This window comes from Solenopsis invicta, chromosome 12 (assembly GCF_016802725.1).
Source record: "Solenopsis invicta isolate M01_SB chromosome 12, UNIL_Sinv_3.0, whole genome shotgun sequence".
Lineage (NCBI taxonomy): Eukaryota > Metazoa > Arthropoda > Insecta > Hymenoptera > Formicidae > Solenopsis > Solenopsis invicta.
This window is the reverse complement of record NC_052675.1, coordinates 15,406,363-15,424,454: the sequence shown is the minus strand read 5'-3', so window position 1 is coordinate 15,424,454 and position 18,092 is coordinate 15,406,363. Positions and strand designations below refer to the sequence as shown.

The 18,092-nt window shown below is 33.4% G+C and overlaps 2 protein-coding genes across 2 annotated transcripts; one reads left to right on the top strand and one right to left on the bottom strand.

Annotated features, from left to right (window-relative positions):
• Window positions 1-165: 165 nt before the first annotated feature.
• On the top strand, window positions 166-15,088 carry LOC105201785 (DNA polymerase theta). The gene is made up of 21 exons (XM_026135928.2): window positions 166-1,017; window positions 1,477-1,707; window positions 2,611-2,864; window positions 2,938-3,070; window positions 3,199-3,400; window positions 3,606-3,801; window positions 3,875-4,044; window positions 4,309-4,576; window positions 4,681-5,011; window positions 5,107-5,248; window positions 5,540-5,783; window positions 6,001-6,142; window positions 6,253-8,410; window positions 8,510-8,715; window positions 9,196-9,397; window positions 9,473-9,654; window positions 9,776-9,895; window positions 10,117-10,452; window positions 10,966-11,230; window positions 13,996-14,213; window positions 14,317-15,088. Exons 1-21 carry the CDS (start codon window positions 364-366, stop codon window positions 14,452-14,454), a joined length of 6,792 nt encoding a protein of 2,263 aa, XP_025991713.1. The 5' UTR covers window positions 166-363; the 3' UTR covers window positions 14,455-15,088.
• A 286-nt stretch (window positions 15,089-15,374) lies between these two features.
• On the bottom strand, window positions 15,375-18,092 carry LOC105201764 (cleavage and polyadenylation specificity factor 73). Its single transcript, XM_011169946.3, has one exon. The coding sequence runs from the start codon at window positions 17,510-17,512 to the stop codon at window positions 15,452-15,454; it is 2,061 nt and encodes a 686-aa protein (XP_011168248.1). The 5' UTR covers window positions 17,513-18,092; the 3' UTR covers window positions 15,375-15,451.

Here is an 18,092-nt window from a genome sequence, read left to right as displayed (position 1 = left end):
GAACAAAGATTGCATACTCCATCTTTTCTTTCGTAATGCATAACCGCAGTATCGTGCAGTGGATTTTAATCCAACTCAAATGGGTTTAATGACACCATATGTTGGAATCATCCAATCAGAACTTAAAATAAACCATGTGATGTCACAAACCTGACTCGGATTAGGTTAAAGCCCACTCGAAAGTGCTTTAATATCCAATTGGCGTTTAATATTTTTTTGACGGGAGGGGTAATAATCATAGGGATTTCTCGACTAACATATGTGTTGGCCTAATTGAATGGCAACATTTGTTCGCGATCGTTCTCGGAACGATTTAAATCACCTCGGTTAGATTCGCCGAGAGACTCGCAAGGTGAGGAAATAATGCAGTCTTTCGGTGATGACACTTTACTCGCTTGCATAAACGTCGAAAAGAGGCATCGAATCGTGCAAGAACAGGCCGAGAATAAAATTCCTTTGCAGGAGAACAACGTTAGTGAATTGGGTAAATATTTCACCTCGGACTCGCAACTTTTGGAAATCGCAAATAAGGAGAACGATGTGGATAAACTGTCTGATTCCGGCGCGAAAAAGACAAGAGCGGAGAATGCGTCTGACATAGTGACGTATTTCGAGGATAGTATTATATTTCCCAAGGTAAACAGTAGAAGGAAGTTAACCTCGGCCTCCAGTTCAAGAGAGAGCGGGCTCCTGCCGGTCCAAGAAAATCGGAGCACTCGTAAAACAAACAAGAAGAATATTAATATTGATTTGAAGGAGAAACATCGTTTCGACGCAGCTAACAATCTAAAGAGCCGCGGTGGATCTGGTTTCGGTGGAACTCGAAAGTTTTGTAAATATAGGTCTCCTGCTAATACACAACAAGATGCAACAAGTAGCAGTAATGTCAAAACGTTGTCAGCCGTTAATTCTACATACGATAGAGAAAATTCGGAATTCGTTATTTCATCTCCACCTCTGTGCACTCAGGATCGTTGTAAATTGGCAGAGTGGGGTTTGCCACCAAATATTCTACAGGTATAATGTGTTATAATACACTTAAAAATATTTGTATATGTATATCAAAATATGTATATTAATATACTAAAAGAGTTTAGAACTTTTCTTAAATTTTAAATTAACTTAAATTTTTATAATATATAAAGAATGTAGATATTTATTTATTAAATATTTAGTGACGTATTTGTTGTAATTAATAAAAAAATATTAAATAATAGTTAAATATTTGCTATTCATATATATTTTTAATGTTTAAGTTGCAGCAATTCTTTATTCTTTATCAAGTAATTTTGACTGATATTAAAGAGTAATTGTCATTTATATATTTATAACTATTTCTTGATATTTTATGTTTATTTAAGTATACAATACTTCTAAGGTTTTAGTCTATATAAACAATGTTCTTACATTTATACATAATATTAAGAAATTCAATGATAGTAATTTTGATAATTACCATTACACATTATTTTTTAGAAATATATTGCCCATGGAGTGGAACGTATGTTTGAATGGCAAATGGAGTGTCTATCAAATCACTTAGTAACACAAGAGAGAAAGAATCTCGTATATTCCGCACCTACCTCTGCAGGAAAGACTTTTGTCGCTGAAATCCTCTTAATTAAAACTGTTCTTGAAAGGAAAAAAAAAGTGATTTTTATTTTGCCATTTGTCTCTGTTGTTAGAGAAAAAATGTATTATTTTCAAGTAAGATATATTGAAGTTATTAAAATTATTGTACAAATATTTTAAATTACATGATATTTTTTATAAGCAATTGATAAAGAATGGTGTTAAGAAAAAACTTTTTACTGTGCTTTGGGAAAGTAAAACAAACATTATGTCTTATAGTTTTTGAGGAGAGTAATCCAATGGTACTAGAATAAAAATTACACCATGACAGAAACACATAGAAAATTGCAAATCGGGAAAACGCATTACATATTCAAAATGGTTTTTTTTTTTCACATAGTAGACCACCACGTGCAAGAGAATGAAAACTTTCCTCGTGACAATTTTCCTCAGAATTTTTCATATAATTTTTCAGAATTTCTGTATAATTTTACAACTTTCTTAGACTTTTTATACAAATTGGAACACTTTAGAAGTACTCAGAAAGTATATCTTCTCTCTCTCTCTCTCTCTCTCTCTCTCTCTCTCTCTCTCTCTCAGAATGTTTCATGTATATTAATTGAAATATCCTAATATTTATAAAATTATTTGTTCTTATAATTTCTGATGAAATGTTATAAAATTTAAAAAAGTATTAAAAGTGTTTTTTAGAACTTATGGGATGAGAAATCTCAAAGAAGAATATTTCAAAATTCACATGTATAAAAAATTCCAAAAGAAGATGTAGACTTTTTGAATATTTCTGAGTATTTCTGAAAAATGTTCCAATTCATATAAAAATTATGAGAAAAATTTTTATTAGGGTTTCCTGTACGTTTGATATATTTGCGATTAAAAATAACATTTTTATAAAATCTTCATCTTATAATTTTAATTAGCACCATCGGATTTTTCAAAAATTATAAAAAGTGATAGTCGTTTTATTTCCCCTGAGCATAGTAAAACCAAGCTTTTATAATAACCTTTTTTGGTATTCAGGATTTATTGTCTGACATTGGAATAAGAGTGGAAGGATTTATGGGAGGAAGTGTCCCACCCGGAGGATTTGCCGCCACTCATGTTGCGATAGCCACCATAGAAAAGGCGAATTCTTTGGTGAATCGTTTGATGGAAGAGAACGACTTGGGTAGCTTAGGAGCTGTGATAATAGACGAATTGCATCTACTCGGTGATCCTAATCGTGGCTACCTCTTAGAGTTACTTCTGACAAAGTTGAAATATATGACTCTCCAGTGAGTTTGTGTTCACGTAATTAAATTCCAATTTGTAATATAAATCTGGAAATCTTAAAATTTAATGTTTCAGCAACAACGACATCAATATACAATTGATAGGTATGTCAGCCACACTACCAAATTTGATTATACTAGCCAAATGGCTGAGCGCGGAATTATACAAGACTGAATTTCGGCCCATACCCTTGAACGAATATTGTAAGGTATATAAAAATGTATAAAATATAAAAAAAATATTTTTATATTTATTTGAGATTAATTTGATTTGATATTTTTCTTAAGCCATCTAGAGAAATTTTGATATTGTATTGCTTAAAATAATTTCTTGTAGATAGGAACAAATATATATAACAACAAATTAAATTTAGTCAGAACATTAACGGAGTTGCAAGAATTAAAAGCAGATGCAGATAATATTCTGCAGCTTTGCATCGAAACAATAAGTGCCGGTCATAGTGTGTTGATTTTCTGTCCTACAAAGAAATGGTGTGAGAAATTAGCAGAGCAAATTGCTACAGCTGTTTTCAAGTTAGGTCTGCTTCAATTATCTTCAATTTCTTATCAATAAGAATAAATATGAATTTATCTTTTTTCTCAGCACTTTCTATATTTTTTTGATTTTATAGTTTCGCTCTTTTCTCCATAAACTACAGTAATATTTATTTTATTTCAAACACTAGAAAAGTACAATTAAAAAACAAATTTTGATCTCTTAAATTTATCTTAATTTATGAATAGGTTGTACAAATACAGAGCTTGGTGAGATGTTAAAAAGAGAAATTGATGCCACGTTAATTCATGAAACTTTAGAACAATTAAAACGCAGTCCAAGTGGGCTAGACAACATTTTAAAGAACATTATTTCGTTTGGTATTGCATTTCATCATGCTGGACTCACGATGGACGAACGCGATATCATTGAAGGATCCTTCAGGTAATAATCATGCTTTTATTTAACTGAATAATTTTTTGTCTTATACATTTTTTAACTAATATTGTTATTCTAGAACGGGATCCTTGAGGGTTCTTGTAGCAACATCGACATTAAGTAGTGGAGTGAATTTACCTGCCCGAAGAGTAATCATAAGATCACCTTTATTTGGTGGCAGTCCGTTGAACACTTTAACTTACAAACAAATGATAGGACGTGCTGGTCGAATGGGGAAAGACAGTGCAGGTAAGAAATATCAGAATAATAATGAGAGAATGGATAATATAACTTATATCATCTTGATTATATTAAACTGAAAGATGTATTTTCTTTGAAAAGTATGAAACAAATTATTCTTAAAAATAGTTAATTATATTAATAACATTCATAATTAATTATAATTATTTGTAATCTTCTTTAAGTTAAGATCAAAAATTTATATGAAACATTGTGCAACATTTACTAATAAAGTAAAATGATGCTTAACAATAAAAATTTTATAATTTTTAGGAGAAAGTATACTAATATGTAAACCGAATGAACGTAATGCAGCTGAGTCATTACTCTCTTCAGCTCTGGATCCAATTGAATCTTGTCTTAATGATTCCATGCTATTAATAAGGGCGCTTTTAGAAGCAGTAGCCAGCGAAGTTTTATACACACCCAAAGATTTAGAGCTGTATATTAATTGTACTTTGCTGAGCTTAAATGAACAGTCTGATGTGCAAATATTTGCCAATAATGCGATAAAATTTTTATTAGATAATGAATTTTTATTGTAAGTGCAATTGTTGTAATTTTCTTTGTGAAATTAAGTATATCGTTTGACGATTTTCTTGAAACATTAAAATTAATTTATATAATTTGTGATTATCCGTACAGATTACAAACTACAAAGCGAGAATCCAGATGGGTAGCCACGCCACTTGGAAAAGCATGTTTGGCCGCGTCTATACCTCCTAGAGAAGGGCTGTTTCTGTTTGAAGAATTACAGAAAGCACGAAGGTGTTTTGTTTTGGACACCGAATTACACGTGATATATTTGGTAACTCCACTTTCGTCCGGATGTCAAATTGGAACTGTCGATTGGATGACGTTTCACGAATTATGGAATAGCATGTCTGAGAGCGAGCGCAGAGTGGGAAATCTCGTCGGAGTGGAAGAACGTTTTGTGTTATCAGCTATTAGAGGAACTATTAAACCTGGAAAATCGGTAATTGAGCACTTGCTTATTCTAAGAAAACATGAAGTATTAGAATTGATATCCACATATCGGTTCGAAGGATTGTTAATGTAAATGCTTCACAGTTGAATATACATAAGAGATTCTACAGCGCATTGGCGCTACACGATTTGGTTAAAGAGGTGCCGCTTCATGTAGTCTGTAAAAAGTACGGGTGTTGTCGCGGTGTATTGCAAACTTTACAACAGTCTGCTGCTACGTACGCAGGTAAATTAATAAAGCAAATGGATTATAATGGATTAAGGATAATAATTATATATAGTGACTGCCAAAATTTCTCAGTCGATAAGTAATTCAGTTTATTATAAATTAATAAAATTTTTTTGTTATAACTTAAAAACATGATATTTTAAATATTGAATATATTAAGTATTTGCATATTTGTGTAAAGATTCTTCATCTAAGTATGAGTGATGAACTTATTTATCGGCCGGAAACTTTTGGCAGTCACTGTATTTATTACTTGGTCAAATTTTCTATAGCATGTATTAATCTTAGGTATGGTCACGCAATTTTGCAAGCAGTTAGGTTGGGATTGCATGGAATTATTGGTGAATCAGTTTCAAACGAGATTGCAATTTGGGGTCAGCAGAGATTTGTTAGATTTGCTGCGTCTGCCAATGTTAAACGGGTTGCGAGCAAGAAGTTTGTATAAACGAGGAATAGAAACCGTGGCGGATTTGGCTGTTGCTAATGAACTTAACGTTGAACGCGCGCTTTACAATGCTCTCCCTTTCGAAAGGTACGAATTTGATTCGAACGTTTTATATATAAACTATCTTTCTCTTATGAATATGTACAATCGTACACATTCAATATTTAAATAAATAAGATTGTTTTCTACTTGCATAAAAATCGCATGTAATGAATCGGGCTTAAAATTATACGCATATTTATTACCAAATCTAATATGTAAATATATATCATACATTTACATTGTTACTTTAAATACTTTTTAGCGAAAAAGAATGCGAAGGAGAGTATTCATATGAAGTAGAAAAGAGAAATAAAATGAGAACAGTATTCGTTACTGGAAGAGATGGCCTTACACCTCGAGAAGCTGCAATTTTATTAGTTCAAGAGGCGCGGATGTTAATTCAGGTTTATATAATTCTTAAATTTTATCTTCTCCCCTTCTCTCTCTCTCTCTCTCTCTCTCTCTCTCTCTCATTTGTTAAAGTAAAATAATACAATAAAATAATTATTTATAGAATGAATTGGGACTTGAGCAAATGCCATGGGAACAAAATGAGCAATCTTTGCAAATAAATATCAGAGCTGCTGAAGATATATCTGACACAAAAGAAATTCAGACGAACTTGGATGTAGAAAACTCAAAATCTTCGAAAATGAAAACATCTATCATAGAAAATTCGGTACACGAAAAATCTAACAAAGAAGAAAAAGATGATAATTTGAAACCTAATGCAAGTAAAGAAATCAGTGAGACTAATATGTCCAACAGCAAAGAAATAATTGAATTAAATAATCAGCATTTGAATGAAATCAATTTGTCACCTAAAGTCACAGATGGTAAAGATTCATCTATTCTTCTTCATATAAGTTCTCCCGATATATTAACGGATGATGAACTAGATACTCTTAACAAATGGAAAAATTCTCTCGTACACAAAAAATCTAACAAAGAAGAAAATGATAATTTCAAGCCTAATGCAAGTAATGAAATCGGTGAGACTAATATGCCCGACAGCAAGGAAATAATTGAATTAAACAATCGGCATTTAAATGAAGTCAATTTGTCATCTAAAGTCACAAAAAATGATAAAGATTTATCTACTCTTCTCGATATAAGTTTTCCCGATATATTAACGGATGATGAACTAGATACCCTTAACAAAGAGAAAAATTCTCTCGTGACTAATAATGGCGTTAAGCGAAAAGATAAAAGTTTAGAAAGATCCTTGATTACTAAAGATATATGTAACAAAAGGTTAAAAATTTCCAGCACAAATGAGATGAAAAATAACGACAAGAATTTAATTGATAAAAACGAAAGCGCATCTATAATAAGCGAAGATGTCAAACCATCTTATTCAAGGAGTCCCAGTTTATTTGATGACAGTTTGAATCTTGACACCCAAATGTATGAGATTCTCGAGCAAAATATAAAGGATATCACAAAACCAGATTCGAAAATATCTGTAAGCGAATTGGACACCGCAAACGCGTTACGAAAGGAATCTACAAATTCAAATACTGGTAATGTGCAATTGTGTAGAGAAAATATTGCGAAAAACATAACGGGCACGGCTAACATACAAGTCAAAACCAGCATATTGTCGTGGAGCGATGATTCGTGGAATAATACCGAAGGATTGCTGAAACACATAGCTCAAAATCAAAATACGATCGAATCCAAAAAGAAAACATGTAATCCCAAAATTAAAAACGTCGTAAATACAAATATAGCTGTTACGTTAAAAAATAAAATTTGCACACGAAACAATACAGAAGAAAAAGCGGATGTGCATAAAATGGATGTTAAAAAACATCCTGTATCAGTTAAGGAAAAAACGCTACGAAAATCTAAATTATCAAAAGTAGTGAAGGAAGTAGATTCCCCAGTAGCAAATATAATTGTTTTCAGAAAGGAACGAAAGACGTCTGTCGATTCGAATAAATCCGATTCGGATGACTTCATCGTCAGTTCGCAGCACTTTGAGTCCCCTTTTAGCAGCAGCAAAAACCAAACAAAAACGACATTGGAGAAAATGCGAAAACTGCGTTCTCAGAAACTCGTCGAAGATACAATAGCGGAAATAAATAATCGTTTAAATTCTCCTATAAAAGAAATAGAGAATGACACGGCGAAAGATAAAATGAAAAAAGAAGAACAGAAAGCGAAGCCAAAGGAAATTTTGGCACAAAATTTGTTATTCGCTGCAAATTGCAGTATTGACAGTGTTGTATATAATTCTGAAGATGAGACTGTAAATAATTCGACGAGATCAGCTTTAAAATTAAAGCAGGAGACGCAAGCGAGTAATTTGGATCAAAATATAAAATCAAAGATAGAAAATCTATTACCTAATAACAAAAAAAATTTGTTGAACGAAACGATAGATTGGAATACATTGAATATTGTGAAAGTTGGTAATAATAGAGCGACTTTTAATCTATTCAAACGCGAAGTATTGAAGAAGCGAGATATCGCGTTAGCCTTACATTGCGACATGTATGTAGATAATACCAATAATATAGGCTCGAAAATTTATGTCTCCAACACAGAAGGAAAACGAAGGACCAGAAGATCTGGAAGTTATGCACATGGAAATAAAGAAATACGCGGCGTTGCAATATCTTGGGAAAGTAATATTGCCTATTATGTTTCTTTCAGTAACTCACAAGGTAACACAAACATCAGAATTCTTTCAGTTCACACCTTTTAATTGCAAATTATCTTTTTATCATTATTTTAGAATTTATTTTATATAATAATTGTTCCAGAATCAAAAGTCTCTGGAAAGGAACAAATGGCTCTAATGAAAGAATTATTTTATGATACAACTTTGTATATGAAATGCTTCTCGGTAAAAGATATTTATAAACTTCTACATCGATGCTGTGGGATTACTGCCAAATGTAGATTTCTTGATCCTATAATTGCACATTGGTTGCACACTAATGGTTTCGAGAAAAATTTTACTGAAATGGTGAGATTTTATAACTAGATTTTATTATACAAAATGGTTTAATAAGGAATTCCGAATTTGGAAATTAACGAAATTATGAAACTTTGGCAACATACAGAGAATATTTTCATATGTAATAAATTCTCTTTTGTGCTAACCAAATTCTGCAGAAATAAAATCAACCTCTGAAAATTAAACCATTCTTCATTTTTGTTTTATTATCGATTAATAAAAGTAAATAAAACAAAATTTCATAGAGAAAATTTATTTCTTTTAATAAGATTTTAGCTGCAAAAAAATGGTTTATTATCAGGATATCCTTTACATATGTTGTCAAAGTTTCATAACTTTTGAATTTCCGAAATGAGAACCTTCCCTTGTAAAGATTAAAAAAAAAAAATTAGTAATATTAATATATTGTTAAATAAATATAAATTTAAGAAAAATTATTAATGTTGAATTATTAAAATTGTATCAATATGTTCGACAAATTCTAAATAGGTAGTACAATACTTTCCACAAGGGAATTTTATAATGAAACGTACAAAATCTTGTTACTATGCCGGTCCCGGGATGGATGTGCAAAGCTCTTTACCAGGCGAGTTTAGATCAGCAGCAGAAGCCGTGCTTACATGGCACATGATGGATAATGTCACGAGTAAATTAGAAGAACTTGATCCTGCTTTGCTTTATACATTTAGAGGTATAATAAATATTCAACAGATATCTATGTAATCGTTCTATTTTTTATATAACGTCCATTAATATCCACTTTCAGAAGTAGAAATGAGAATTGTGACAACTTTAGCTTGTATGGAATTATCAGGCATTGGAGTGAATCTAAAATCTTTACAAGAACTGTCAGCAGTTATTTCAGACGAAATGCAATCTTTAGAAACGAAAGCTTACAATTTGGCAGGTAGAAAATTTAATTTTTCGTCATCCAAAGAAGTCGGCCAGGTTCGTAATGTTAAAACTTTATATATATATATATTTTATATATTATACATTCTATATATAATATCTTTATATAATCTTAATATTTATAATATTATATATATGTAATATATAAATCATATAGGTATTAGGATTATATAAAGATAAAAAAGTTAGTACAAACAAGGCTGTTTTGGAAAAATGTGATAATCCGATATCAAACTTGGTGATTTCTTGGCGAAAATTAAGTTCAACTAGAACAAAAGTAAGTAGTATTATACGATAAGTAGATTTACTTTTTTCTCTTGCAATATATTGCATATTACAACACTAATATTTTTTCTCATTTTATTTTTTAATACAATTTTTCTTAGTTTCTTTTATAATTCGTGCTTTTCTACTTTTAATAGAACAAGTGAAAATTTAATAGAAAAGATAGAAAACTTCAATATAATTATAATTTATCGAGCGTATCTTTGCCTGTAGATGATTTATCCGTTATTAAAACTGGCCCAAAACGATTCTCGCATTCGTGGTAATTGCATCACTTGTACCGTGACAGGAAGAGTCTCGATGCACGAACCAAACTTGCAAAATGTGCCAAAAGATTTCAATTTCGCAGACAATAATCTTGTCATAAGCGTAAGAATGGCATTTGTACCAGCTTTAGGCAACATAATGCTATCGGCCGATTATTGTCAACTTGAATTACGCCTTTTGACCCATTTTTCGCAAGATTCAGTATTGTGCAAAATCATGAAACAGCCGGGTGACATTTTTAAAAATATTGCTGCTAAATGGAATAATGTAACAGAAGAACAGGTATTCATTAATATTATAATTAGCATACCACAAAAACCATATACATTATTACTACAGTATTTTTAATTAAATAAAAACATTTAAGCAAAATAATTATTTTATTATTAAAAACGATATTATAGATCTTTATTTAAAGAAATGATAAAATAAAATAATTTCCTTTTAAGAATATAATTCTTAATTTAATATTTGCTATTTTATATATATAAATTAGTGTTTAGTTTAAATATCGACTTAACTTCAACAAGTGATTAAAAACAATACTATTTTTTCCTTAAAAATATAACTTAATATAATATTTAGTATAAAATTAATATTTAATTTAAATCACGAGTTAACGAGTGTTTAATCAACTTTATTATAATCCATTGATTCATTTTTAATCAATAACATACCGGTTGTAAATCCGAGATAGGAAATAGAGAAATACCTATACATATTATATTAACGTTTCGTCTATTATCACATATTTTATTCATTTATCACATTAATTTTCTTTATCCAAATATTTAGGTAAATAATGAAATGCGTCAGCGTACCAAGCAATTATGTTACGGCATGATTTACGGCATGGGAGTGAAGTCATTGGCCGAAAATTTGTGTGTAAGTGAACCGGAAGCTCAGGAATTTTTAGAATCTTTTATGGGTGCATATCCTGGCATATATAAATGGTTAAACGATGTACTAGAGGAAGCGCACCGCGATGGATACGTGGCAACGTTACTCGGAAGACGTAGACAGCTTCCGGATTTAAAGAGTACAAAATCGTCTACGAGAGGTGAGTATTCTCATATAAACGATTATATTAATCGAGTTTGTTTGCATTTTATAAATGATTAAGGGGACATTCTTGAGCGCTAAAAATTGTATTATTTATGGGAATTAAAAAAAAAAATTATTGCACATATTTTTCTATGCTTTACATATCTATTTGTACATATTTATTAAATACTACAAATTTTAATATAATTAAATGTTAATTAATTTTTATATTACGTAAATTTAAAAACAAACACATTTTTTAAATTGACTAGTATGATTTTTCGGAGACTACTGAAGCTATTTTGCTTGTTTTTAAAAAAACAAGGATCGATTTTTTAATAAAATTAATTGAATTGAAGATGTATAAAAAAATTGTTGATTTATTGGAATCACAATAATCCTTCATTTTTATGTGACAAATGTAATTTTTACATATGTGCAAAAGTTGATAGCTTCAGTAGTTTCTAAGAAATTGTGTTAGCCAACTTGAAAAATGTTTGTTTTTAAATTTACGTAATATAAAAACCAATAAACATTTAATTATAAAATTTGTATTTACTAAGTATGTACACGCATCGGTATAAAAAAGTTAAAAAACGATGACTGCTACGCTCGAGATTCCAGGTTCGGTCTTCGGGGACAAGACATTTTTTTCCATTTAAATCTTATATTTTTAAATTTATATACAGTTTTTAATTTTTAATTATTTTATATAAAATGTTTTTTTTTAATAAAAAAAATTTAAAAACGTTTTTCTAAACCTTAGTAAGTATACAAAACTCGTCTAATGGAAAAATCGATAATACCAACAGTCTTTTAAATTAGATGTTTTTCTTATTATTTCGCAAAAGATATTCATGATTATTTATTTGCAATAAAGATATTTCGGACCTTCAACGAGTGCTGGTGCAAAGAAAGAAAAGCAGCAAGATTTTTATAATAAATCGTTCTTAAAGTGCTGTATAAAAGTATGCGAGAAAAAAATTTCTTTAAATTCCTTCATTTAAAAAAAAATATTTTATATTAAATAATTAAAAACAGTTAAAAAATTGTATGTAACAATTTAAAAATATAAGATTCTAATGAAAAAAAAAATCAGTCTTGTCCTCGGGAATCGAACCTGGGACCCCGAGCATAGCAACCAATGTCTCGACACTCGACGCTACGCCACTGTATCGATAATCGTTCTTTCGTAATGGTACTATAAGTACTGGAAATATTTTGTCATTTTCTGACGCTTTTACAAAGCGTCTCTATTCGCGGTATGAAAGTTTTATTGGCCCTGAAAAGGGCCGATCGTGCTGAAAGCGCGGCATATTTCAATTGATATAATGTCCAGATCGCTCAATAACTTGATTGAGTATATTAGGTATTGAATCAACCAAGTTTGAGAGAAAGTCTGGTTGTAACCGAAGTTCTTCCCAAATTTCTGTCGCGCGATTGACTACCTCTGTTACCGTCCTCTCCTTTTTTGATTTCCATCGTTGAATCATTTCGGCCCAAACATTTTCGATTAAATTTAGATCTGGTGAACGAGCAGGCCAGTTCATCAATTGGATCTCCGGATGATTCCGAAGCCACTTTAGTGTTTTACGCGAAGTGTGAACTCCGGTATTGTCTTGCACTAATCGAATAACTGGCATATCCTCTGCGGGATATATTGCGCGTACCGATGGAAGTAAAATTTCTTCCAGTATGCTAATATAGTCCTCAGAGTTCAAGGGTGTGGGAATTTCCACCAGTTCACCGATTGTAGTGCCGGAGATCCAGCCCCACATTGTGCATGAAACCTTTCCACTTCGGTAGGGCACATCGTGATTAGGATTCAAATGTTGATTCTTTATTAGATAAGGTCTGCGGATACCAGACCTAGCAGAAAAAAAGATCTTTTCATCGGCCCAGATCATTGTCTCCCACTCCTCACGGCTCATCACCAGGTTTTCCAAAGCAAACGCGACTCGCTGCTCCCGATGAACAGAACTCAGCGGAACCTTGTAGGTTGAATGGTTCTCAACTTCATCGAGACATTGCTGAGCGGTCTTCTCGGATTTTTGAACGTCAGCTTCGTTGGTGATCTCCCGATCGGTATCGGACGGTCGATCAGCAACCGTAGCGACGATAGCCTCTACTTCGTCTGGTGGGGTTTTACGAGGACTACAACTACTTGGACGATGATCTTCTAAAGCATCATCACCGTCTTCCGCAAATCGTCGTATCCATCGTCGGACAGTTTTTTCAGTATGCGGAATGTCAGCAGCAATTTCTGCTACTGATCTTTGATACTTTGCCTGAGCCTGTCCAACGATGGAACCTCGTTCCCGTAAAGGTGTTATTTTTTTTCGAGGCATCTTTGTAACTTGCGAATATAACCGTATTATGCTATGCCACCACGAAAAATGCAACCATGCAACGCTTCCCACGCTTCCAACTCCAAAGACGGTTGAAAACGGTAGTCAAGTGGTGGCCGTGGTGGGGATGAACGACACGGCGCGGCGCGGCGTTCGCGCCATGGTAGAACGGTAGAAGGGATAACGGATAACATCCACCATGGTTCGCACTCGGTGTTTCGGCTTTCGACCCATTTCGGCCTGCCTCGATTAATAAACAAAGATAGATATATCTCTTTCCCTCACGCTGCGTTCTCGTCTCGCCGAGATGAGAACACCACTCTACTTTGCTCTACTTCTAGGGACTCTATTTATGCCGATGCGTGTATAAGTAAATATGTAAACACATAGAAAAATATATGCAGCAGTTTTCTTTAAAAAATTTCAAAAATAGCACAAACAGAACGACAAGCAGTAAACACAAAGGTACAAGGCTCTGCTGCGGACATAGTCAAGAAAGCCATGATAAGTATAGAGGACAAGATAAGAAGTTATTTTCCGGATTCGACTGTGATATTTCCAGAAGTACATACCACGCGCAAACTACGAAGTAATTTACAACAGAGAGGTGGTTATTTAGTTTTACAGTTACACGATGAACTATTATACGAAGTAAGTACCATCAATTTTTTATCTACAAGTTCAAATTATTCGAATGGCTTTTACGAGATGTCGTAAATATAAGATAGATAATTTTTTTTTTATATTATTTCAGGTTAATTTAGTAGATTTAAAGCAAGTTGCTGTAATAATCAAAGAATCAATGGAAAATGTGTGCCAACTTAGTGTGCCATTGCCAGTAAAAGTCAGAGTTGGACCTGCATGGGGTGATTTAAATGATTATCAATTTTAGCAGACACTAATGGCGCGCTAATAATTTTTAAAAATTATTTTGATACATTTTGAAAGTAATTGATCATGGTTAACTATTTATGGATCATGCCAACATTTACACACAAATATTTTATACAATATTTTTTTATATTTATAAGAATTGTAAATATTTAATCGTTTAATTCATATCAATCATATACATATTTTTATATACGGTTATAGTGATAGAGATTTAAAATCAATGAAAATCGTGAATAGTTAAAATGAAATTTAATATTTTTTGAAATATCAAAAATCATTTTCAAAGATCAATATATATACATTTTTCCATATTTAAAAAAATATTTATTATATTGAAACTTAATTGAATCATGTTAGTATTTAAAAGTAAAGATATTTTATCTTTTCATATCTTTTATATTGCCAAAAATTGAAAATGTTTTTAGTAATTTATCTCAGTTTTTTTATTATAAGAAAAAATAGAAGTTAGTAAGTAATAGAAATTGTAAATAGTTCATACTTTATAAAATGGAATGCAATATCTTTGATAAATTTTTGTATGTATATTTCTTACTTTTCAAAGTTCTAAAAAAGAAGAGAGATTACAATTAATCTCTTCAATAAAAAAAATATTTTAAATATATTTCTCTATATATACATTTCTTCTTTTTATTTAAATTTTCTTTTATTCTCACTGTAAAAAAAACAAAAAAAATTAAATCAACACTGTTAAAAGAATATGACTATAAGAATTTAATACTAAACTTTATCCATTAAATATGATAATATGTAATATGAAGTATTACCAGTCTTCATAATGAATAATTTTTATATGATAATTATCATTAATGATATGATGATATAGTTTATGTTGGGTGAGTTAGCAGAGAGTATACAGCATTAAAATTACTTGTATGAAGACACGAGACAATATATCAATTGTTTTCAAAGAATAAATATATTATTAACAGTATAAAATATTTATTATAATGACTGTATGAAAATATCTATGTACGCTATATTACATCGCAAGGCGGCGCCAACGATTGATGCAACTTTGTCACCGCCGTTTGCACTATCTGCTGAAAGGTTTCGTCTTCCTTGCTCGTAACCTCCAAGTTCAGCAAGTCTATATGCGCCTTTTTACCGTCTACTGTGACATAGAGTTTCTCGCCCTTGAATATCTTGGGCACAGAATCCTCGCCGAACATCTCCTGCAGCATTTCAATAAGGCATTCTTTGAAGTGCATTCTATCCATCTTGGTGGGCGCAGGCAAAACCTTCGGTGACTGCTCCATTATTTCAGCCTGTAGGATTGCGGTGAGAACGGAATCCGCATACATATCGTTCACCGGCGTTGCTACCCACTCCATTGTGACGATCTTGCCGTCGATCGTAACGTCGACGTTCTTGAACACTCTCAGCTTCTTATCATCCACGACCTCGAGGCTGCCGGCTATCTGCGTCAGCAGATGCTTCAGCACGGGTAGAGACGCGGAGAAGTACACGCTCTGCCGCTGTATGACCTGGCTCATGCTCATGTCCGTATACTTAGACAGGTCACACGGTGCCAGCATGTGATAATTGAAGTTCCTCTTGACCAGCACGCCGGACAACTTCTGCCCCGGTCTGGGGGTCTCCATCGCCAGTGTGCCCATTACCTTGGCTGTCTTCTCGCCCCGAAAGTAGAGTTCGACCGCGACCGTGTTCCGCGGATTGTGTATCTCCATGGTGGTGCTGGGATCGTCCTCGTATTCCCGCTGTAACGCCGCCTTCAACCGACCCATCTCGTTCTGTTCGCCGTGCACCAGCACCACATGCGGTGGTTTCAGAGTACGTATGAATTCCGACGTTTGTTGATAATCGGTGTGTGCTGAAAATGATATATAGTCGACGGACATTTTCAGCGGCAGCTTTTGACCAGACATAGTTGTAATCTCCTCTGGCTCCGACAGAATGGTCTTGGCTAGTGTACCCTCCACGCAATAACCGGCTATTATCACTCCATTTTTCGCGTCTGTGCACCAAGATTCAAATAATTCTCTGGACAAGCCACTCTGCATCATACCAGGCGAGGCCATTACTACACACGGTCCAATGTCCTCGAAATGATCAATCCCTTTCAAATTGGAGATATGCTTGAATACAAATGGATTGTTGATGGCTATTTGTCGTCGGATCTTGTCGTTCATAGCATTCACATATGTTTGATAAACAGCCATGCACTTTTTTGCCAAGGAGGAAGCGTAATAAATCGGAATTTCGTGCAATTCCGAGTGCTGGCTCCAATACTCATCTAGAATGAGGAGAAGCTCTTGTGCTCTTCCCAGGGCGAATACAGGAATCAGGCATCTGCCACCTCTATTGACAATCTCATGCACAAGATTCGTAAATCTGCCCTCACGATCCTCTCTCTTCTCATGGATATGTGTGCCATATGTGGATTCCGTGATCAGCACGTCAGGATGGATATTTGGGATCTCAGCGGCCATCAAATGCCTGTCCTCCTGCCGGCTGAAGTCTCCCGTGTACAGAATCTTCACGCCGGCGATCTCTATCATGAACATCGCAGCGCCCAACACGTGGCCAGCATTATACGCCCAAAACTTGATCCCGAACACGTCCTTTTCCTCGTGGAAGTTGATCGTCTCTATCTTGTCCATACTGGTCTCTAGATCGGACTCCGTGTACAACATCTGCTCGGTAGCTATGTTGCTCACCTTGATGTAGTCAGACAGTAACCAGCGATAAATCGCTTTGGTAGCGTGCGTCATGAAGCAGCGGCCTTTGAAACTCGTCTTTTGCAGGAACCAGGGCAGCGCGCCACAGTGGTCCAGGTGAAAATGCGAGATCAATAGCAAGTCGATCTCATCGGCCTCAACAAGATCGACGAATGGGAGGGCATCCATTCCCGAAAGGCCGGGATGGATACCGCAGTCCAGCATGATTTTCTTCCCTTTAAATTCCAACATGATACACGACCTGCCGACTTCCTGGCCGGCGCCGAGAGGCCGAATCGAGAGCAGATCGCTTTCCTCGGCCGGCACTTGCGCGTCGTTCTTTTTCCTTGTCGACATTTTGCCGAATCGGTTGAATTTCCTTACAGAATTATTCCCTTACCGTTTTTTAATATTATATCGTACTTTATACTGCAACTTCCTTGAAAGGACGCACGTCAAGTGGCGGGCATTTTAAGGTTATGTATCGCACAACAAAGCAAAGCGTTCTTTGTACCTGCACTATGTATACTTTCTGCACTTAAAATAAAGGGGAGGGTTTCGACAACGCACGGTGCGATCCATCCACTTACATCAGCCGATGACTAGATATTTTCTACTGTATTATCAATTGGAAATTTTTATATTAAATTAGCCAATCGACAACTTTGTGTTGTCTGGAATATTTGAAATTATATTCGAGAATGTTGGAAAAGTGTATCAGAATTTTTTCAGTCCAAAAAAACTTTAAAAACACTATGAAGCATCAATAATCCGAATTGGAGTAGAAAAGTAGCGAACCAATGTTGGAACATGAAGGGTTAATTGAAATTAATGATTCTTGGCGAGACATAAATATTTTTAAATTAACCAAAGAATAGTTCACAGAGAATTCTTTAAATAATTTTAAGACTTATAAAAATTTCCTATTATTCTACTT